The following is a 23,043-nucleotide window of genomic DNA, read 5'->3' on the forward strand; positions in this document are numbered from 1 at the left end:
AAGACCAAACTAATCAGGCGATTTCATCCTTAGTTTATCACCCACAATCAAAACTAACAGAGAAAATGAGTCGGCAGAACTTCTGGAGCACTGCCTGCCGTGCATGTGTATTTATGACCAGAGTGAATGGGCCATATTGCTCTATGCGCAGAATTTGTGTACAAAAACTTGTCAGAAATCTTGCTCCTTCCTCTTTCTTTTGCTAATTATGGTTTTCATCTGCAGTTCCATGTGGGGAAGATAACAAGGTGCAGGGTTCCAGCTGCAGCAGAATGGATCAAGGGTCTGTAGGAGATGCATGCTGACAACAAAATGAGCCAAGGAGTATCATGGGGCACATGAATCAATAGAGGAAGGTATGAAGTGGCTTGATACCAACTATTTTGGAACAAGAAGGCCCACTACCAAACTAGGATAAAGATTCATGAGATCGTTGTCATCCAAAATGAATAGATCTGTTGACGGTTAGGGTACAACTACTAGCACACATCTGCATTCACCTAGTATTCCACACAGTGCTAGTAATGCCTTATTTAAACCATTCACTTCTAGGTAGATAAATCTTCCCTACAAGAGGTGTTGATCACCAAACAAATCTTAGATCTGTCCAGGTATTTTGATGGGACTGGAAGCGTACAAGCCGGAGTGCAGTTTTGGAAAGCAACCAGAAATACATTTACAGACAGCCTCCTTAGATTCTTGTCCAGTTGCATCTAGACAAAGTGGACCCAGAAGCCTTAGGTGGTGCTCCTAAGAGAGGGGGAGTTCAGAGTTCACAGGAAGTGGTAATCTTAGGAATATAAGCGAGGGGAAACAGAGGAACAATGAAAACTACAAAATCGGGGGAGAAGCCAAGGGATTCATATTCTTAGTCAGGGAGATAGGTTTGATCCACTGATCTAGCAAAGGCCTTGTCTCGATTGGTTTCTGCTGTTCTTTTAACATAGTGTTGATAGTCATTTCTGGTGCAACAGACTTTCTGAGAGGCATCTTTCCTTGGCTCCCTATTGAGTATAGGGTTAAAGTTAACATTTTAGCCATAGTCCATAAGGCATTTTATGATGAGACCGCCTTATCTTCTGCCATTGTTTGGGATGAACCTTGTGCTCCTCTAATGCCTGCAGGTTAGCACTCCCTGCCCTGGCTAGGACTCGTTTTTTTTTTTTTGTGTGTGTCCAACATTGGGGAATCTGCTCCCCCAGAAATTTGGACAGAGGGGTCTTATAACAATTTAAAACTTAATTGAAAACTTGTGGTTTGGGATTTTAGTTCCTTTGCTCCAGTTTTCTAGTGGACTCCTGAGGGGACTTCTCTGTGAGTGTGATTCTTGGAGTTTTCTTTTTGCTTTATTGATGAGATGGTATATCAGGTTTTTATTAAACTGTAAACTTTCAGAAACTGTTCATCTAATCCTATTAGTTTTCCTACTCCAGCTTGGCATTTCAAATTTGGACCTGGCTCCAGTGTTCGTCTCACATCTGGCTGCTATGCGCACTGCACTGCCTATCCCCCAGGTGTATGTTCTGTGGAACTACTGGTCCCCAGCCTGATGCCCCCTGACAACAAGAGTTGTATTGCATCCTTTTTAAAATAAATGCATTGTGAAGGAAAAAATCTGAGCCCGAAGTGTGGGTCATTAAGACCATATTTAAACCCTACACGAAAATTTGTGATTTGAATAACTGAAGAGCAGACTTCAAGCAAGCTTAATCTACTTTTTTTTTGTGGGGGGGGGGGGGGGGGATAGTCTTTAAAACTAGATGGTCAGGAAATTGCAGCCATTTATTTATTTACTAGCCGTTAAGCCCGTAAAAATGGACGAGTATTGCAACCCTCCTCTTTCCCTTGGCCTCCCCCCATGTCCAGCTACCCTCATCGTCACTGCTCCTTCCCCCCTCTGTGCCGGGCCCCCTGCACTGACCTGACAGCGCCTCTCACCACACGGAGGTGAGAGGCGCTGTCAGGTCAGTGTAGGGGGCCCGATACGGAGGGGGGGGGTGGAGATTGTTTCGTGCGATGTTCCTTTCCAGGCAGCAGTGGCGGCGTCCGACAATTCGACTCCGTTTCCCTCTCTGTTCCGCCCTCTGACGTCATGACGTCTTGACGCAAGGGCGGGACAGAGGGAAGTCTGTACTGCGCATTTGCATGTGAGTACGGTCACTTGCCGTTTATATGTTTGATTTGTTTTACATTTTGGGAAGTCTTTCAGTCTTATTTGTTTGCTTTAATCTCATTGACGTTGTTATTGAATGTTTTAACGAATTGAATATCTATTCATGTCTAACTTATATTATATTTTCTGTACTTTAAATGCATAATACTCTGTATTTTTCATTCCGGTAATGGCGATAGCCATTACTGCATAATGTAAGCCACATTGAGCCTGCAAAGAGGTGGGAAAATGTGGGATACAAATGCAGCAAATAAATAAATGGTACAGGCTTTAATTATACCATATCCAGGTTATTGTAATATATATGTGGAACTGATGGAAAAACTAAGAAGCCTATACAAAATGCATCAGGCAGGATAGTTGGCTGGGATACCTAGTTGAACACCAGTTGGTTAAATTGGTTATTGATTGAAGTGTTAGATTTCAGTTGCTGTCTTTTGAGAGAAAACTGAGTGGTATAGTTAGGGGAGAAGGCATTATGTCGGCTTTGCTGGTAGTTCTTTTTATACAGTGAGGAGGCAGGTGAGAATCGTTTTGATAGCAGCACCAAAAGTATGGAGTAGATTGCCAGTAAGTCTAACACACAAGATGGAAACATGGCATTTTCCTTGTGGGAATAATAGCTGAGTAGGAGAGAGAGAGGTGAAGTAAATATTAGTTTGCTGCAGTCTTTTAAACTGGTACTTTAATTTGTAAATTAGGAGGATTACAATTTCCTTAATGTCCTCACCACACTAGTCTAGAACCTGTGAGTTATGTCTGTTGACCAGCGGATGGAGACGAAGAAAAAAGTCCTGAGTGCTTCACCTAATAAGGGCAACCTGCAGCCTTAGATGTTCACTATTTATCTGTCTCCAGTGGATGGATGGTAACAGGTGGACTGTACAGCTTCTGATTGGGTTTCTGAGACAGCTCCTGAATTAGTTGAACTGTGCTTTAGCTGAGTAGCGGGATACCTCTGAGGTCTTGTGCTCCAATTAACAGATCTGTACTTGGACCCCTTCTTTTTTCAGTCTACACCTCTTCCCTGGGCTCCCTGTTCTCATCTCATGGCTTCCACTATCATCTGTATGCTGACACCCAGCTTTATCTCTCCACACCAGACATCACTGCGGAAACCCAGGCCAAAGTATCGGCCTGCTTATCCAACATTGCTGCCTGGATGTCCAACCGCCACCTGAAACTGTACATGGCCAAGACCGAACTTCTTGTTTTCCCACCCAAACCCACTTCTCCTCTCCCTCCACTCTCTATCTCAGTTGATAACACTCTCATCGTCCCCGTCTCATCTGCCTGCAACCTCTGTGTCATCTTCGACTCCTCCCTCTCCTTCTCTGCGCATATCCAGCAGATAGCCAAGACCTGTCGCTTTTTTCTGTATAACATTAACAAAATTTGCCCTTTCCTCTCTGAGCACACCACCTGAACTCTCATCCACTCTCTCATTACCTCTCGCCTTGACTACTGCAACCTACTCCTCACTGGTCTCCCACTTAGCCATCTATCCCCCCTTCAGTCTGTTCAGAACTCTGCTGCACGTCTTATCTTCCGCCTGGACCGATATACTCATATCACCCCTCTCCTCAAGTCACTTCACTGGCTTCCAATCAGGTACCGCATACAGTTCAAGCTTCTCCTACTAACCTACAAATGCTGTCGATCTGCAGCCCCTCCTTACCTCTCAACCCTCATCTCCCCTTATGTTCCTACCCGTAACCCTCTCTCTCAAGACAAATCCCTCCTTTCAGTACCCTTCTCCACCACTGCCAACTCCAGGCTCCGCCCTTTCTGCCTCGCCTCACCCCATGCGTGGAACAAACTCCCTGAGCCCATATGCCAGGCCCCCTCCCTGCCAGTCTTCAAATCATTGCTCAAAACCCACCTCTTCAATGTCTCCTTCGGCACCTAACCACTACACCTCTACTCAGGAAATCTAGACTGCCCCAACTTGACATTTCGTCCTTTAGATTGTAAGCTCCTTTGAGCAGGGACCGTCCTTCCTTGTAAATTTGTACAGCGCTGCGTAACCCTAGAGGCACTCTAGAAATATTAAGTAGTAGTAGTAAAACAAAAAGAATATTTGAGCTGGAACATGGGTGCAACAAAGGAATTTGAGCGGTTCTCTCCTGAGAGGGGAAAATTTACTACAGAAGTGAAGGACCATATACCTCTGGAGTATTCTGGCAAGTCCATGGCCTTCAGTATAGTGATAGCTTGTGCATTCATCTGCACTGTGCATGGGGAAAGGGGGAGGGAGGACGCTCTGGAATGGCCAGTCCTGAGGGAGCTGGGGTTCTGGACTGTGTCCCTTTAATGTTGGGAGCACCATTTTCTTAACCGCTGGAGCTGAACCAGTGGGCTCTCATGTATTGTTGCAACCTTCATGCCTGAAGTTCTTGGCAGAGAGGCCCTGACGTTCCTAAGACATTAGAGTCCTCAGTGGTGCATACTAAGAGCGGCCTTTGTTCGGCAGTCATTCAAGTTGTTTTGAGCATTATGGGGGCAATTCAATAAAAGGCACCAAACGTTAACTGCCAAGATGCCCAAAATTCTGTAACAGCATCTCGGTGCCCAGGTTCTGTTATAACTAGCGTAAGCTGGCATTTACATGCCAACATTTAGGCACACCTCAGTGCAGCATTTTAGTGTGTAACTTATAGTATTTCTACAGTGTTCACTGAGTTGGGTGCAAAGCAGTATTCTATCATATTTGTGCACAGCTAGCACTTAAGAACATAAGCGTAGCCATACTGGGTCAGACCAATGGTCATCTAGCCCAGGATACTGTTTTCCAAACAGTGTCCAAGCCAGGTCACAAGTACCTGCCAGAAACCCAAATCGTGGCAACATTCCATGTAGAACCCCAAAGAATAGCAAAATTCTGGAATCCTAAAGAGCGACAAGATTCCATGCAGAATCTCAAAGTAGCAACATTCCATACTACAAGTCCCAGGGAAAGCAGTTGCTTCCCCATGTCTGTCTCAATAGCAGACTATGGACTTTTCCTCCAGGAATTTGTCCAAACCTTTTTTTAAACCCAGACCGCACCTGGAGTATTGTGTTCAGTACTGGTCTCCGTATCTCAAAAAAGATATAGTAGAATTGGAAAAGGTACAGCGAAGGGCGACGAAAATGATAGTGGGGATGGGACGACTTTCCTACGAAGAGAGGCTGAGAAGGCTAGGGCTTTTCAGCTTGGAGAAGAGACGGCTGAGGGGAGATATGATAGAAGTGTATAAAATAATGAGTGGAATGGATCGGGTGGATGTGAAGCGACTGTTCACGCTATCCAAAAATACTAGGACTAGAGGGCATGAGTTGAAGCTACAGTGTGGTAAATTTAAAACGAATCGGAGAAAATTTTTCTTCACCCAACGTGTAATTAGACTCTGGAATTCATTGCTGGAGAACGTGGTACGGGCGGTTAGCTTGACGGAGTTTAAAAAGGGGTTAGATAGATTCCTAAAGGACAAGTCCATAGACCGCTATTAAATGGACTGGAAAAATTCCTCATTTTTAGGTATAACTTGTCTGGAATGTTTTTACGTTTGGGGAGCGTGCCAGGTGCCCTTGACCTGGATTGGCCACTGTCGGTGACAGGATGCTGGGCTAGATGGACCTTTGGTCTTTCCCAGTATGGCACTACTTATGTACTTATGTACTTATGACACGCTAACTGCCGTTACTACATCCTCTGGCAATGCGTTTCAGAGTCTAACTATTCATTGAGTTTAAAAAAATATTTCCTCTTTGTTTTAAAAGTATTTCCATGTAACTTCCTTGAGTGTCCCCTAGTCTTTGTACTTTTGGAAGAAGTAAAATCGATTTACTTCTACTCATTCTACACCACTCAGGATTTTGTAGAACTCAATCTTATCTCCCCTACATAAGTATTGCCATACTGGGAAAGACCAAAGGTCAGTCAAGCCCAGCATCCTGTTTCCAACAGTGGCCAATCCAGATCACAAATACTTCTCTTTTCCAAGCTGAAGAGCCCTAACCTCTTTAGTCTTTCCTCATATGAGAGAAGTTCATCCCCTTTATTTTGGTTGCTCTTCTTTGAGCCTTTTCTAATTCTGTTATATCTGTTTTGAGATACTGTGACCAGAACTGAACATAGTACTCAAGTTGAAGTTGCACCATGGAGTATTTTTGGTCTTAAAAGAAAGGAGGGTCAGAGAAGATATGATACCGATGTTTAAATACTTGAAAGGTATTCATATACAAATATTTTTCAGATATGGGGAAGCGGTATAACTAGAGTACTCTGGTTGCCTTGTTGGGCAGACTAGATGGACTATATGGCTCTTTATCTGCTGCTATTTACTATTAGGGCCACACATCGATTAAAAGGTTTAATCAAACGCTTAATCGCAATTAAAATTTTTAATCACGTTGAATGTCTTCCCTCAGATTTTGTCCTGTATAGTGTAGTATATACAGAGCAGGTATAAATTCTCAAAACTAACCTATTTCAATTATTAAACTAAAAATTACATAATTTATTTTACACTTATCTGGTGATTTTTATCTTTTCAATCATCTCATTCCCTTTCTCTAGTTCTGGTTCTCTGTGTTCTAAAGTTTACTTCCAGGGCCTCCTGTGTATTCACAGTTTTTTTTTTTTCTCCTCTTTCTCATCCTGCCTCATATTCATCATTCACATTTAGCTTTAATCCATTTTCTCCCAGCAAGTTTTCCTGACCCCCCCCCCCCCCCCCCCCGTCTGCGTTCTCTTTCCCCTTATACCTGCTCCTCCGAACCCTCTGTCTTTGCCTTTAGCACTGCATTGCTGAACGAATGCCAGTTCTTTCAGCCACCCAAAGGCTCTGTAGCGTCCTGCCCAGAAACAGGAAGTTATGTCAGAGGAGGCAGGATGCCGCAGAGGCTTCGGGCTGCAGCGCTAAAGGCAAAATTGGAGGGCTGAGACTGAGAGGAGCAGGTATTGAGAACCTCTGCTGCTGCCTACAGCCTTTCCAGTCTTGCAGCAGACCTGGTGGTTACTTCCAGGTCGCGGGTGTGTGACTGCACTTCCCCTGGCAGTCTTGCCTTGGGAGCACAGCAGCAGGGCTGGCCCAGACTGGTCTTCGGAAGGAGGGTTTAGATAGAGGAAGGGCGGGGCTGAATCTGAAAGGCAGCCGTTGGAAAAAGCCACTGACTTGGAGATGGCCAAGAAGGTTGGATGAAAACAGTTCTCCTTCAGGCTCCAAGTTTTTCCAGTATAATTGGATATGGCAAGTTGACCAGGTAAGCCCACAAAGGGAGCACCGAGGGAGTGTGACGTTAACTTCCTTATCAAGCAGGTGAATCCTTTACGAATGGGTTGTGTCCACCTACCAGCAGGGGGAGATAGCACTGAAAACCATAGTGCCTCTTGGCCAGCTAGCTCCATCTGCCTCTCAGTATTCTCTATCTCCCCAGCAGGGTTGGACGCAGCTTATTCAGCTCCTTCAGAAATCTGCCTGGGGTGGCTCCTGTGCTTTGGCCAGTTGTAGCAGGGATGTTGTGGCTGATGGTGCCCACTTTAAAGGCACATAGGTTCGCCCCCTATGTGGATGCAGGCACATTGGTTCGTCCTTTCCCTGCCTTTCCCACTCTCCTGAACCTCCAGAGTGCCTCTGTAGCTGTTGCCTCTAACTTTCCTCACAGCGTTAAAAAAAAAAAAAAAAAGCGACACGCTTTTTAGTGCTGCGATTCTGAGGCTTCCTTCTGTCTGTGCAGCGTGACCAGAGCTCTGGGACTCGATCTGGTGAGGTAAGAGAGTCCTCCAGGGAGGGCCCGCGATCAGGACATTTTTGGTGCGAATCCGCCATTTTGAATTTTTCCGCCGTTTTTGGTGATGGCTGCGGAAGCTGTTAAGCGCTGTTCATGTTGTGGCAAGCACAGATCCACAGCGGGGCTCTGTAAATCGTGCTCTTCAGATGTCAGGGCTGGCCCGAGCATGGCGAGTGATGTTCCTTCCCGCTCGGTGGAGCTGGCAGTGGCCGCCATATTGGATGCACCGCATGGCTCAACCCCCGCAGGTGCGAAGGGGTCTGAGGCCGGAGGGGAGCCTTGGATGGAGGCTACCAGAGGGGCTGCTTACTCCGGATTGGAACCGGGATGCCAGGGTGAGCCTTTCTCCCCTGAGTTTGTGTTGCTTTTACATAAAGAGTTCATGTTAAAAAGAGCTGTGCCGCAGATGTCTGACTCTGCGTTGCTAGCCGAGTCATTCCGTGTCAAGTGGACCAATTTTAAAGGTCGTCCCCGACTCACCATCTCAGATTTTGATGAAATTTGGTACATAGTTTCTTTATGATAAAAAACTAAGCTGTGCAAAATTTTAGTTCAAAAGACTAAAAATTGGAGGTTCTAGGGGACCTCAAGTAAAGGGTTGCAAAATGTCGCCTGAGCAAAAATGACATTTTGGGCCAACTTCCAGAAGTACAAGGGGGATATTTGGAGAACCTGCACTACTTTTAGGGCTTAATGAACTGACAAAACCCCATGTTACTAGTCCTCTTACTTTTTGAATGGTTTAGGCTCAAACTTTGCCAAAAAAAACGGCAAAAATCAATTTACAGCGATGTTGAGGCTGCTGTAGTTTCTAAACTAGTTGGCCTTTCAGGTTGATTTTTGGTAGGTGTACTAAATGCACGGCTGTAATGAGGCATTCCAATTTGCAGCACTTTCCTTCAAGTGGTTGAAAAATTATAAGCTCCCCTTCTTGTCGGTTCTTGGACCAGTTGCTTCAAGAAGAAGTTCTTTTTATTACATCTAAGAATTTTACCTTCCTATCGCTCCCTGATCTGACACATATCCAGTCAGTATTTATGTTGCCCAATTTGCCAGGTTTCCTGATTTCAGTAAACATTTCATATGCCTGTTCATTCTGTCCTGGCAGACGGTAGAACGACCCTACCAGTATACTCTTTCCTTTCACTCTTGGAATTTCTATCCACAAGGATTCTACTTCTATCTGTTTCATAAAGAATATTTATTTTGTTTGACTTAATTCCCTCTTTAACATATAGTGCAACTCCCCGCCCCCCCCCCCCCCCAGTTGAAGTTTCTCTTAGGAAAAGAAAAAACATCACCCAGCTGTCTAGTCACTAAACCTTCCATTATGTTTACAACTAGCAGTGTGGAAGATACAGGTTGTTAGTTGGTAATATCTGCAAGAGAGAATTGGTCATTTTCAGGATGGGAGTAAGGATATTACCTTGTAATTTAGGGAAAAAAATCCCTAGACTTAGTTGATGATTCGACCAGTTTCAGTAGCACAGCAAAGAAAGCTTTAGGAGCAGACTTGATTAAATATGGTGGGTAAGTATCAAGAGAGCAATATGAGGAGCTATATTTACTAAACAAGGACATAAATTTCTCCTCTTGACCCAATATCTGTCTGCTGGGATCGGCTCATCTTGCAGATCTCAACTACGTTGGCACATAGATTTCTATATGATATGATCTGCTGTTGGGTTTTAATCACTTTGGCTTTAAAATGATCAGCCAGCATTTGGGCAGAAGTAAGTCAACTCTTGTCCATAACAGCTCCTTAGACTTAGTCAATACTAATTGAGACAAATTTTTTTTTAATTATTTAGTTCTATTCCAACTAATTGCGAATAATAAACTTTCTTTTTAATTTTCATCAAGTACTTATATGAGTTATGAGCTTTACTCCAGTTGTTTTTATTTTCCAGAGTACGCTCTCTCTCTTTCTGCCAGATCCGTAATAATTTACGATAGTCTTACATAAGGCCAGTTCTTCCATCAAACCATGGATTACGTGGTTGACATCAAAGAGTTCTCACTGGGGCAATAATATCTAACTAGTAAAAAAGCCCCGTTTCTGATGCAAATGAAACGGGGGGGGCTAGCAAGGTTTTCTTCAGAGTGTGCATGTGGGAGTGTCCCTGCCCTCTGCCCTCTCTCCCTCCCCTTCCCCCCTCTGAGGCTAGTCCTTCAGTGTTAAGTTTCCTGCTGTTCTGTGTTACAGAGAGAGTGAGGGCATCTCTCTCCTCCCCCCTCTGAGTCCTTCACTGTTACTGAGAGAGGGATTTCGTGCTGTGCTGTTTTCCTTCACTCATGGGGAAACCGGATATCTCTGGCGCTTCACACTACCGGCTGGAGGCTTCAGAACGTTGGTCTTGCCTTTTATATATTTAGAAGATAATTTGTTGGAGATTTTATTCCAGTTACTAGTACTACTACTTAACATTTCTAGAGCGCTACTAGATTGCCATTTCCCTCTATATGGTCCTCTACAATTTCTATCCAGAAGGAATCTGTTTGAATTTTACCTCTGGAGTAAGTATAAGACTTGGGGGGTAACAAAAAATGATCTGACCAAATTAATGAAGTCTAGAAGAGATCCAAAGAGTTGAGAAAGAGGGAGAAATAGAATAGACATAGGTCCTGTTATGTCTGGTTTAAAGCATGTACAGCGTTCCTTAATTAAGAACGTCATACCAGCATTCAGACATGGTGATAGGGATGCTTTGCTGCTTCAGAACTTGAAACACTTGCCATTATTGAATGAAGCATGAGAATGTCCAGTCATCTGTCTGTGATCTGGTGCTAAAGCGTGATTGGATTATGCAGCAAGACAATGATCCAAAACACAAACAGCAGTCTATATGTGACTGGCTGAGGAGAAAGAAAATTAAAATTTTTGATTGGCCTACTCAAAGTCCTGGCTTGAACCCAATAGAGACGCTGTGGTAGGACTGGAAATGAGCAGTTCATGCACGAAACCCTACGAATATGCCTGAATTAGAGCACTTCTGCAAAGAGTGGGGTGATTCCTCAACAGTAATGTGGAAGACTGATATCAAATTACAGGAAGTATTTGGTTGCTTACAAGTGGTGCAGTCAGTTACTTTTTCACATGGGTGATGAGGGTGTTACATAATTTTTATAATTTAAATGGAAATTTAAACTCGGTATGGCACTTGCTAGTAAACTCTAGTTCAATATCTAAATAAGCAAGTATGTCTCTCAGTTTTTTGTTACGGAGGAAAAAGACTTCAGATGCTCAATGGTTTTTGCTCTTTTGAACAATAAGCCATTGACTGCTTATATCCACTAAAAGCAGGGAAATGCTCCCATGTGGACAGCGCTTGAGCTCCTCATCAGTCTTAAAAAACCTCCAAGTTGTAATTGTAGCATTTGCTATGTCTATTCCAATGAACTATCTAAATTTTCAACTATAGTATCAACGGTACCATAACAAAAAACTGAGAGACATACTTGCTTATTTAGATATTGAACTATAATTTAAATGGAGCAATAATTTAAAAACTGTAATGTATTTACTCAGTACATTTTGTTTAAATATCTGAAACTATTCAGTGTAACATGTAAGCAGTAAGGGGGGAAACATTTTTACATCACTGTATGAATGTATAGTATTAACTAGAGATGCCATAACTGTACCCATGTTTTCCTTGTAACGAGGCTCCAAAGGGTGGCGTTAGAGTTAACTCTCAGAAAAGGGTTTTTACCCATGTTGTGCCATAGGGATAAACTCTTTGCTCAGTTTTTTAACAGTGTTTTTAAGTGATATCGCTAAAAGGCTGTTGGGAAAACTTTACGTTTTTGCAGATGATACAGAAATCTGCAACAGGCTAGATAATAGGAGAAGGAATTTATCGAAGCTTGAGGAGTGTCTAGAGTTTGGCAGCTAAGACTTAATGCCAAAAATGAGGCTGTAAAAACTCAAGGGAGAGGTGCAGTGTAGGGCAAAGTCTTTCTGTGGAGGAATGATAGCATCTGATGGTCTTAAGATGGCCAAAGAGGTAGACAAGGCAATGGGAAAAGCTAGGATGCTTGGATGCATAAGAGGAGCAATGGTGAACCCTCATTAGGAGTACAGTGTAGAATGCTAGTGCCCATACCACTGAAAAGATATAGACGGGTCAGTCTAGAGGGTGGCTATTAAAAATCAAGTTTCAGACTTCATCTTTAATACCACCATATAGTGTAGCCTTACTAATTAAAGAGTAAATATACCTTGGGAGATATGATAGACACAGAAATATAAATTCAGAGGAGGTGGGCCTCGTTCTAAGGAAAGGAAGCTCTGGATCGAGGGATCATAGCGTGAAGCTGGATAGGTACACAGGAGTAATCTAAGGAAATGTTTCTTCACAAGAAAGGCTGTGGTTATGTGGGACAGCCTCCCCATGGAGTTGATGAGGCAATATCTGAATTCAAGAAAAAAACTGTAGAGCTTTAATAGTTGATACGGATAGACACACTGGATATGTGGTGTTTTTATCTGGCATCAGTTTTTGTGTGGCTAAAAAAAGGGCTCATTGGTGCAGGGCCTGATGCATCTGTGTGTCTTAATGGTTTGGAGGACTTTTTGCTTTAGCTCATGAATTTTGACGCATGATTTGAAACCGGATTTCATTACTTGCTAGTGTGGAGATTTTTACCGGGATTTTTGTTATTTCAACCAGTGAAAGTTATGGGAGAAAGCCGTAAGTTAAGCATAGAATCCACCCTCCGTCTGGTTGGATTCATATGTTTTCTTTCATTTTTGAAATGCAAGAAGAGTTCTTTTGCATTCCATCTCTGGCCTTGAGTGTGGGATCCATTTAAAAAGTATGAAAGTCAGGCTATAAGAAGCCAAAGTGAGTCTTCCTTTACACAACCTTTCCTCTTATTAGTAGACTAATGAGCCAGTTCCTTCACTGCTTGCATTACAGGATTTTATTCGTTTATTTGACAATTTTGTTCTGTTTTTGTTTGGACTTCATTAACTGGGGTTGCATTGTCATGAGCCTTTATTTGCAAGTAACTGGCGTTTTCCTACCATTTTTTTTTAATTCCCCTCCCCAACCACATGCATGTTTTCTATGTGGCACAAGCATTACAGGCCCTGTTTGTGAGTACCTGGAGTCTGACCTTTTAGGCATCACATTTCTTCAATGGTTGGGGAATATTCTTCTGGGGTTGTAAATGCTGTCTCAAAGGAATAGAAGCCGAGTTTGGGAATGAATCAAGGGAGTGTTACAGTTGTCACCAGGTTATTAGAACATTTGGGCATAGGCTTCGGTGGAGCTGATTTGGCCCTTGGCTGTTTTCTTACCCACACAAAAAGTGGGGGGGAGGGAGGAGAATTAAAAACAAAATGTGGGGGTTACAGGGATAAATGGTTTTTGTTTTGTCTTTTTGAATCTTTTCCTGCCCTTATTTTGTGACATACCAATTTTGATTTTCTTTCTCTTCCAGCAAATGGTTATGAGCCTTAGAGTGTCTGAGCTGCAAGTACTACTAGGCTACGCTGGGAGGAATAAGCATGGACGCAAGCATGAGCTGCTAACAAAGGCGCTGCATCTGTTAAAGGCTGGCTGTAGCCCTGCTGTTCAAATGAAAATCAAAGAACTCTACAGGCGCAGGTTCCCACAGAAAATCATGACACAAGTGGATTTGTCTCTCTCCAGTGTACACTCCAGTTCCATGTCAGGCACTTTGTCCCCTTCAGCCATTCCGCAGCTCACGTACGATGGCCACCCTGCCTCATCGCCATTGCTTCCTGTTTCACTTCTGGGACCTAAACACGAACTGGATCTTCCTCACCTCACTTCCGCCCTGCACCCTGTCCATCCGGATATTAAGTTGCAAAAATTGCCGTTTTATGATTTGCTGGATGAGCTCATAAAACCCACCAGTTTAGGTGAGGTACATATTCTGCAAGTAAATTTGTGGATAACGTTTGCTTTTTTTGAGGTGGGAAACGGGTGATGAGGTCTTTGGTGGTAAGTTGCTTTGTAAAGTAGACATCAAATTTCAAACTAAAATTCTAACCATAAATTGAATATGTTGGTGTATGTAAATAGATGATAAAGTGTTTTATCGGAACAAATGCTGCAAATTTGAACAGAAATATTCCAGTATTTTGCAATAGAGAAAACCAAAGGTAGAAAACTGAAAACTTTGTTCCCCTCATTTCAAAGATGTGTTGTATGTTGGGTGATAAAGTTACTACAGTGGAATTGCTGGAGTAGGTAGTCTTGGTAGTATTTCAGAAGCTATGTTTGCGTGTGGAGGGGGAAAACTGCATGGGATTTGTATGTGGAGACTGTAGGCGGGCAATGTGTGAAAATGTATTGGGGGAGTTAGGGGGTGGGGTGGTTCTGCATTCTGACACACCCTTGCACTGTACCCCTTACCTTCAAATGTTTTTTTTTCTCTCGTGCTTCTCCTCCATGTCCATCCCCGCACACACAGTATCTCCTCTTGCATTCTCTCCCCCTCTTCTTTTTCACTGTCTCTCCCCCCCCCCCCCCCCCCCCCCCCAAAAAAAAAAAAAAAACTTCCTCTAACCTTGTTTGGGCTTTTGCTCAGCTTCTCCACTAATACTCTAGTTTCTGCCCCTACTGGCAGACTTGGCAGATCCAAAATACAACAAAACAAAAAAAATCCATTAAAGTGCATTATTAGCTTTCTTCTATTCAGCAGAATGGTAACATGTAGGAGTAATTGCCAAAACAAAATTGAACTGTCCCACAAGTTGTTAGCAGGGGTGTTGGAGGCTATAGCAGCTTCACTTTAAAGGCACATAGGTTCGCCCTTTCCCTGCCTTACCCATACCTCCGTGGATGTGGACACATTGCTTAGCTTTCCCTGTCCTTCCCCACCAACAGTGGATGCAGGGTTCGCCCTTTCCCTGCCTTTCCCACTCACCTGAGCCTCCGGAGTTCTATTTACCTCTGCTTTCCTCACAGTGTTTAAAAAAAAAAAAAAAAAAAAGTTGCGTCACGCTTTGGCGCTTAGACGCTGGAACAGAGGTTTTTCCTTGCCTTTTTCTGTGGGACCGGAGCTGTGATACTCAGTCCAGTGAGGTAAGAGTGTTTTCTGACTCCTCCGGGGTGGGCCTGCGATCGGGGTGATTTTGGCGCGAACCGCCATTTTGAATTTTACCGCCGTTTTCGGCTATGGCTGCGGAGACAGTAAAGCGCTGTTCCAAGTGTGGCAAGCGCGGATCAGCAGCGGGGCTCTGTAAATCGTGCTGTACAGACGTTAGAGCCGGCCCGAGCATGGCGAGCGACGATTCTTCGCGCTCTGAGCTGGCAGCGGGCGCCATTTTGAATTTACCACATGGCGCGACCTCCGCTGAGACAGAGAGTCCTGAGCCCGGAGGGGCGGCCTCGGAGTGAGGCTGATATGGGAGCTACTAGCCCCGGCAGAGATCCGGGTGCCCAGGGTGAGTTTTTCTCCCCTGATTTTGTCTTAATGCATAAAGCATACATGCTTAAAAGAGCTCTCCCACAAAGCCCGGCACGGGCCTCTTCTAATGCCCCCCCCCCCCCCCCCGGTGGATTCTAGCCTGGGTATGCCCTCTGAGGTGTTATTCCTTGATAATTGGCAGAATATGAAGCGCAGAAGGGCTCATTCCCCTTCAGAGAGTGCTGCACCTCCTTCCCCTCCCCCCCCCCCCCCCCCCCCCCCCGTGGTCGGGCTGCGAGGATTCGGAGGACTCTGGCAGGCCTTCATGGTCTGAGGAGACAGAGTCTGGTGCAGAAGTGACTCAGGATCTGGACGATCCCTCCGCGGTGAGGATTTTCCACCGTGATGAGCTGCCAGCGCTTATTTCTGATGCCCTGCAGGCTCTCTCTATTGAGGACCCTGCAAGTGGCACAGCCTCCTCTGTGAATCCTAGGATGGCTAGTACCAAAAAGCCTGCTCGAGCCTTTCCTTTGCATGACTCCATCCAAGAGCTTATTTCGGCTCAATGGGGCTGACCGCGAGGGACCTTTGAAAGTTTCCAGGGCTATGGGGCAATTATACCCTCTGAGTGAGGAGCATATGGCTCGCTTTGCTATGCCTAAAGTGGATGCCCTAGTCACAGCTGTGACAAAGAGAACTACCCTCCCTGTTGAAGGAGGTGTTGCCCTGAAGGATATTAAAGACCGTAGACTGGAATCATCACTTAAACGGTCATTTGAAATTGCAGGTCTCACTATTCGGGCGTCTGCATGCAGTTGTTATGCTGCTAGAGCCTGCCTGGCTTGGTTGCAACAGGCAGTGGAACAGCCCGGTGATGGAGCGGAGCCCTTTTCAGATGTGGCTCCACGGATGGAGTCGGCCTTGTCCTTTCTTGCTGACGCCCTTTATGATATTGTCAGAGCTTCGGCTAAACACATGGCAGTAGCAGTGGCAGCTCGCCGTCTTCTTTGGCTATGGCATTGGGCAGCGGACATGGCCTCTAAGCAAAGGTTGGTGAAGTTGCCCTTTCAAGGCCTTCTGTTTGGTGAGGAGTTGGAGAAAATTGTGAAGGGCCTGGGTGAGGCTAAAACCCAGCGCTTGCCCAAAGATAGGCCTCGGCCTTCCTCTAAGGGTGCGGCGGTCCACTCCTCTTACAGACCTCGCTTCCGTGAAGCTCGAAGGTACCGCCTGGGGCGTTCTGCTGGGTTCACTTCTCGTGCCCGTTTTTCAGCAGAGGAACTCATTTCGCTCGGACAAGCGTTCCGCAGCCACCGGCTCTAGGCCTGGAGTTCAGGGGCGACCCTCTCAATGATGGTGCGCCGGCCCCCTCCTCGCTTCCTGTCATCGGAGGACGTCTTTCCCTCTTTGCCGAGGAGTGGGCCAATATTTCCTCAGATCAGTGGGTTCTGGACCTGATCAGAGATGGCTACAGAATAGAATTCAACGCCCCAGTAAGAGACGTGTTTGTGGAGTCCCGATGCGGTTCTGCTGCCAAACGGGCGGCGGTAGAGGAGACTTTGCAAGGTCTGATTCAGTTAGGGGCCGTGTCCCCGGTACCTCCCGCCGAACACGGCTACAGCCGATACTCCATCTACTTTGTGGTGCCGCGAAAAGGTGGGTCTTTTTGCCCTATTCTGGACTTAAAAGAATTAAACAAGTCCCTGAGAGTGCGGCATTTCCACATGGAAACCCTGCGCTCCGTCATTGTTGCGGTACAGCCAGGAGAGTTTCTCACGTCTCTAGACCTGAAAGAAGCTTACTTGCACATACCAATTTGGCCCCCGCACCAGAAGTTTCTGAGGTTTGCGGTGTTGGGAAAACATTTCCAGTTCCGGGCCTTGCCTTTTGGCCTTGCCACAGCTCCCCGAACCTTTTCGAAGGTAATGGTGGTAGTAGCTGCTTTGCTCAGGTGAGAAGGTATCAGGGTTCACCCGTACCTAGACGACTGGCTCATCAGAGCAGACTCTGTAACAGAGAGCTATCAAGCTACAGCCAGAGTGGTCTCGGTACTTCAATCTCTAGGCTGGGTCGGCAATATGACCAAATGTCACCTGACCCCCTCGCAATTTCTAGAATATTTGGGGGCCAGGTTTGACACAGACTCAGGCTATGTATACCTACCCGAGCTAAGGCGGTGCAAGCTTCAGAATCAGGTCCGTCTGCTCCTGAGGATGCCCCGCCCGCGAGCTTGGGATATTGTCCAGCTGCTGGGATTGATGACAGCCACATTGGAAGTGGTGCCCTGGGCGAGAGCACACCTGAGACCTCTACAGTATTCCCTACTTCAAAGATGGTCTCCAGTTTCTCAGGATTATCAATGCAGACTTTCTTGGCTCCCTGGGGCCCGACTCAGCATGGAGTGGTGGCTCTCAGACAGCATCCTGCGGCGAGGAATACCGCTGGCGCTCCCCGATTGGTGTCTAGTAGTGACAGATGCCAGCCTGAAGGGCTGGGGCGCACATTGCAAGGGGAAGCATGGCCAGGGTCTATGGACACACGAGGAGTCGAAGTGGTCCATCAACCGCCTAGAGTTGAAAGCGGTGTTTCAGGCGTTTCTGGCCTTTCAAGTGACCCTGGAAGGATTGGCTGTCAGAGTGATGTCGGACAACACGACAGCAGTGGCATACATAAATCGACAAGGCAGCACTCAGTGCAGAGCTCTAGCTGCGCAGGCCGAACAAATTTGCCACTGGGCCGAGCTGCATCTACAGTTTCTGTCGGCAGCTCACATTGCAGGTCAGAGCAACGTGCAAGCCGATTATCTAAGCAGGCATCAGATCGATCCAGCGGAGTGGGAACTTGCAGACGAAGTATTCCTGCAGATATGTGCCAAGTGGGGCAAGCCCGTGATGGATCTAATGGCGACAAGCATCAATGCCAAAGTCCCATGCTTTTTCAGCAGACGTAGAGATCCTCGCTCGGCGGGGTTGGATGCCTTGACTCAGCCCTGGCCTCCGGGCCTACTGTATGTGTTTCCTCCGTGGTCCTTGAAAGGGCACGTGCTCCTGCGGATTCGGCTGCACCCAGGAGAAGTGGTCCTCATCGCCCCGGATTGGCCCAGGAGGCCTTGGTATGCGGACCTCCGACAGATGCTAGTGGAGGCTCCCCTTCCTTTACCTCTGGTACCGAACCTGTTGTCACAGGGCCCGGTAGCCATGGAGGACGCCTGCCGCTTTGGTCTTATGGCATGGCAATTGAGAGGGCGCAATTGAGGGAGAAAGGCTATTCAAACAGTCATTTCCACTCTCCTGCAGGCCCGCAAGCGTTCCACTTCCATGGCTTATGCCAGGATTTGGAGCCAGTTTGAGTCTTGGTGTGCTTCAAAAGCGATCACACCCATGCGGGCTCCTGTCTCGCCGATTCTGGACTTTTTGCAGGATGGTGTACAAATAGGCTTGGCCTATAATTCCCTGCAGGTGCAAGTGGCAGCGTTGGCCTCCCTTCGTGGTAAGGTTGAAGGCGTGTCTTTAGCTGCTCATCCAGATGTGGCATGGTTTCTTAGTGGGGTGCTTCGGCTCCGGCCTTCCGTGCGAGCACCCTGTCTAGCTTGGAACCTGGGGCTAGTTTTGAAGGCCCTGCAGGCTTCTCCTTTTGAGCCGCTTCGGCGAGCATCGGAGAAAGGTTTGACACTAAAGGCCGTTTTTCTTGTGGCCATTACTTCGGAGAGACAGGTGTCAGAGCTCCAGGCGCTGTCCTGCAGAGACCCATTTCTGCAATTCTCAGAGTCCGGGGTCACGGATAAAAAGAACGGTCTGGAGTTAGCAGTGGAGGAGAAGGGTGCAGGTAAGAGAGATTTACCCAGTGAACGGAGTTCTCGGGGAGGAATGTATGGAGAGATAAGAGTGGAGAGGTACTGAGGAGTTGCAGAGTGAATGCACTTATAGGTCAATAAGAGGAGTTTGAACTGTATGCGGAAACGGATAGTAAGCCAGTGAAGTAACTTGAGGAGAGGGCTAATATGAGCATAATGACACTGGCGGAATATTAGTCGTGCAGCAGAATTTTGAACAGATTGAAGAGGAGAGAGATAGCTAAGTGGGAGACCTGTGAGAAGCAAGTTGCAATAGTCTAAGCGAGTGGTGATAAGAGTGTGGATGAAGGTTCTGGTAGTGTGCTCAGAAAGGAAAAGGTGAATTTTGCTGATATTATAGAGATCTCTACAGTAACTTTTCAGAAATGAATATAGCTGCTCTAATGGAGCCTTTGAGACAGACTGAATAAGGCTCTTTGTCTACTAAAACATGGACCAGAGGGGGATGTTATTTGGAGGCTGGATAGTCAGTGTTGTACAGGAAATGTTTGCATTAATAGAGCAAGACAACATCCACATACACAGTGTTTTGTTTTGTTTTTTTGTTACATTTGTACCCCGTGCTTTCCCACTCATGGCAGGCTCAATGCGGCTTACAGGTACTTATTTGTACCTGGGGCAATGGAGGGTTAAGTGACTTGCCCAGTCACTTTTTATGCTTGGGCGGCCTTTTCGTTATCTGCACTGCTGTGGAGCACTGACCTCTCTGCACAAATAGAGTAAGAGGAAAGTCTTCACTGCAGCCCAGCTAGAACCATTTCACAGGCATAGTTAAGCGGGTCTGCACGTAGGGCTTGCACTTTGAAATCTATGCTTCTCTGGTGATTTTGATGGACCCTTAGTTTGCCTTGATATCAGGCCTGTGCAAGTATGCTGAATATAACTGCACTCTAGACCTGGAAGCCTTTGGGGAGGTTTGTGGCAACATCTGTGGAAGGAGGATCTACTGGAATGCAGAGTTGGCAAATCTCTGCTCAGATAATGAGCCCCTTTGCTTTTCCTGGATAAGCAGAATTCTCTTTTAGCCATCACAGAAGCAGTTCAGGCGGTCCTTTGGACTCGTCATGCTGCCACTATGTCTGTAGCCAACATGATTATGTGCTGAGTGCAGACAAAATCAGGCATCTGAAATGGATCTCTTTTCCACAGTGACGACAAGCCTGGAACCCCAACTTCATTGAGAGATTTTCATAGAGCAAAAACAAAAGAAAATGCTGGAAAAGAAGAGGAGCAGAATTGAAGAGACCTCTTCAATAAAGAACTTTCACATCCGTTCAGCAGAGTGGTAAAAAACAGAACTGAAGTGCTAAGGAGATTGCCGAATGCGAGAGAGGCTGCACATGCTCAAACTTTACACTTAATTCTCAGTTTGTGTGATGATTATTTTTTTCAGCATTTATATACTGCTTAGACCTAAGCAGTTTACAGTTTCATTTTACAGGTACTAGGTCTGGCCCTAGTGGGCTCACAGTCTAAGTAGTACATTTGTACTACTGTTGTACCTTGGGGCAACAGAGGTTTAAATGACTTGCCCAGGGTCACACGGAGATGCCGAGGGAATTGAACCTGGTTCCCCAGGATCTCAACCCACTGCCGACCATCAGATGATAGCAGGAATCGAACCCAGTTCCCCAGGTCCACAACGCTGTATACTAACCATCCACTTCTCCAGCTTTGTACCTGACTCAGTCCTGCCCGTCTACAGAAAATGTCCTTTTCCTTCAGGGTTTTGTCATCCTGAAGTATGCTGAAATGGGGATGAAATAATATAAAACTCACTTGGAAATGTGCCATTTCAGAGACTTGTGGGTTATGTCCCTCTGCCAGCAAGAACTTCAAAGGTTTATTATATGTGGTCATGTGCAGTCACCTTAACCTCGGTATTCTCTCTATCTAGCAGGTGGATGGTCATAACCATGCAGCTTTGGATTGCTTAGCTCCTGACCTGGTCCCTCAGGTATGGTGAAGCTTTTGGGGTTGAGGCGGGCCAGGCTTAGGATGTAGGTGTACACCTGGTGGTGCAAGGCCCTCCCTTCCTCCGTCCCCCCCCCCCCCCCCCCCATTTCGATCCCATACTAGTCTGCCTTGAGGTACCTTGATTGAGATTTGCTCCAGCTCCCTCTCCTGCATAAGCAAACAACTGTGGAACACATTGCCTAAAGCCTTGAAAACGCCGTACGACCACCTAAACTTCCGCAAATCACTAAAAACTAACCTGTTTAAGAAGGCATACCCTAACGACCTGACCTAAATGCCCAATCTCAGCAACATGACCAAACTAAAGCACGCAATGGACATAACACAACTCTTCCATTCTACGATTCCCTAATGTGGCTGTACCACATGAACTTGATCTTACCACAACATCACCTTGCATTTGTTCACACCGGAGCTTGCAAAGGCCTCTCCGGTACTATGTAAGCCACCTTGAGCCTACAAATAGGTGGGAAAATGTGGGATACAAATGTAACAAAAAGAATTAAAAAAAAAAAAAAAAAAAACATCTCACAGCCTGCTCACATTAGCGCAGTGGGATCATGCCGGTTTATAGGTCCTGGCTGTGGTGTGAGGGGATCAAACTTTCCTCTGGTAGCAGATTTCCCGAAGGGGTGAATATTTTTATGATGGCAGCACCGGTGGGGTTTTGTCAATGCGGATCCTGGTGTGGGAACTGGGGAGCGGCTTCGGGCATTTGTTCCTATGCAAGCCCACTGACCGCTCTGCCAGTGGGCAGCCTGAATCTGGGGAGCGTAGTGTTCTCCCTGCCCATTCTAGCAGTCATGGTGGAATTTTCTTTGGCGTGCACATCTGTGGGTGCCATCTTTTCCGCCACGAGGCTGAGGTGCTGGTGCTCCATGAAGAGTCTGGTTTGACTGCGATGCCGGCAGTTTTGAGTGCTGGTGATTCTGAAGCTGTGGCAGGGATATATTTTCCCCTCTTTTTGCTCCAGATTGGGTACCTTTGCGGAGTACGGCCCTTCAGCAAAATCCAGTGGGAGTTCTCTAGTCTCCCGCAGCTTCTCAAGCGGCTGCAGCACTGGGGTCGGAGGTGCAGCGGGACAGTGAGACTGGTTTGTGGCTTTCCCAAGGTTAATGACTGCAGTTTGGCAGGTGGTGATGATATTGTGAGTATAATCAGTTGGACTTAGCCACAATATTAGATATAAATGAAATTTCAATTTTAACAAATGGCTGGCTGTAGCATGGCTTGTTACAACGTATGTTTGTGGAGGAAAAAGCCTCTGAGTTCCCAGTTCAGAATATTAAGATCTGAATACGCGGGGAGGAATCATCATCGGCTAAAAAACCTTTCCTGATGCTATTTAAGGTGTAACTTGTTATTCTGACGGAGTCCCGTTTCGCCGTCTTCAGCTTTCTCAAGGAAAATCGACCTCTTACTTCAATTGTAGTCTGTAAACCAAAATTTACATCAGCCACTAAAAATCAAAAGCCCCCTCCTGTGTTCTATATTATAATTTACATTTGTTACATTGCTATGTGATTCAAAGCTACGTATACTTATTCTTAGGTCTATGTGATTGATCCCTCTATTACACAAATGTTTACAAAAAATGGTGCTCCTTAAGTACTGACGTTCATTCAATTTTCTGCCAAACTATTGCATACTAGCTCCAGCCAACATGGTATCTGCAGCATCACCAGTGGCTTGAATTGCTTCTATTGCATTTTTGCACCTTTTCTTTGTATGGGATAGCTAATGTTTATGACGGAGCTACTTCAGTGTAGACGTAGCTTAATATTTTAAGCAACCAGCTGAGAGTGAGCACAGAAATCTAGAGATTGCTTAGTCACATCCTGCTGCAGCTTGCTATCTGTAGTGTACAATGATGCAATCGGCC

General features: G+C 45.8%; 1 protein-coding gene across 5 annotated transcripts in view; it reads left to right on the plus strand.

Annotated features, from left to right (window-relative positions):
* The window catches only part of PIAS1 (protein inhibitor of activated STAT 1), an 81,536-nt gene that overhangs the window by 17,701 nt on the left and 40,792 nt on the right, over positions 1-23,043 (plus strand). For 3 of the 5 annotated variants that reach the window (XM_030189799.1, XM_030189801.1, XM_030189802.1), the window contains exons 2-3: positions 226-356; positions 13,397-13,841. In XM_030189799.1, coding sequence (XP_030045659.1) covers positions 13,400-13,841 — 442 coding nt within the window. In that variant the 5' untranslated portion in view covers positions 226-356; positions 13,397-13,399. The remainder of the gene's footprint in view (positions 1-225; positions 357-13,396; positions 13,842-23,043) is intronic. The other 2 variants (XM_030189797.1, XM_030189798.1) reach the window with 1 other exon arrangement.

This window comes from Microcaecilia unicolor, chromosome 1 (genome assembly GCF_901765095.1).
Source record: "Microcaecilia unicolor chromosome 1, aMicUni1.1, whole genome shotgun sequence".
NCBI lineage: Eukaryota > Metazoa > Chordata > Amphibia > Gymnophiona > Siphonopidae > Microcaecilia > Microcaecilia unicolor.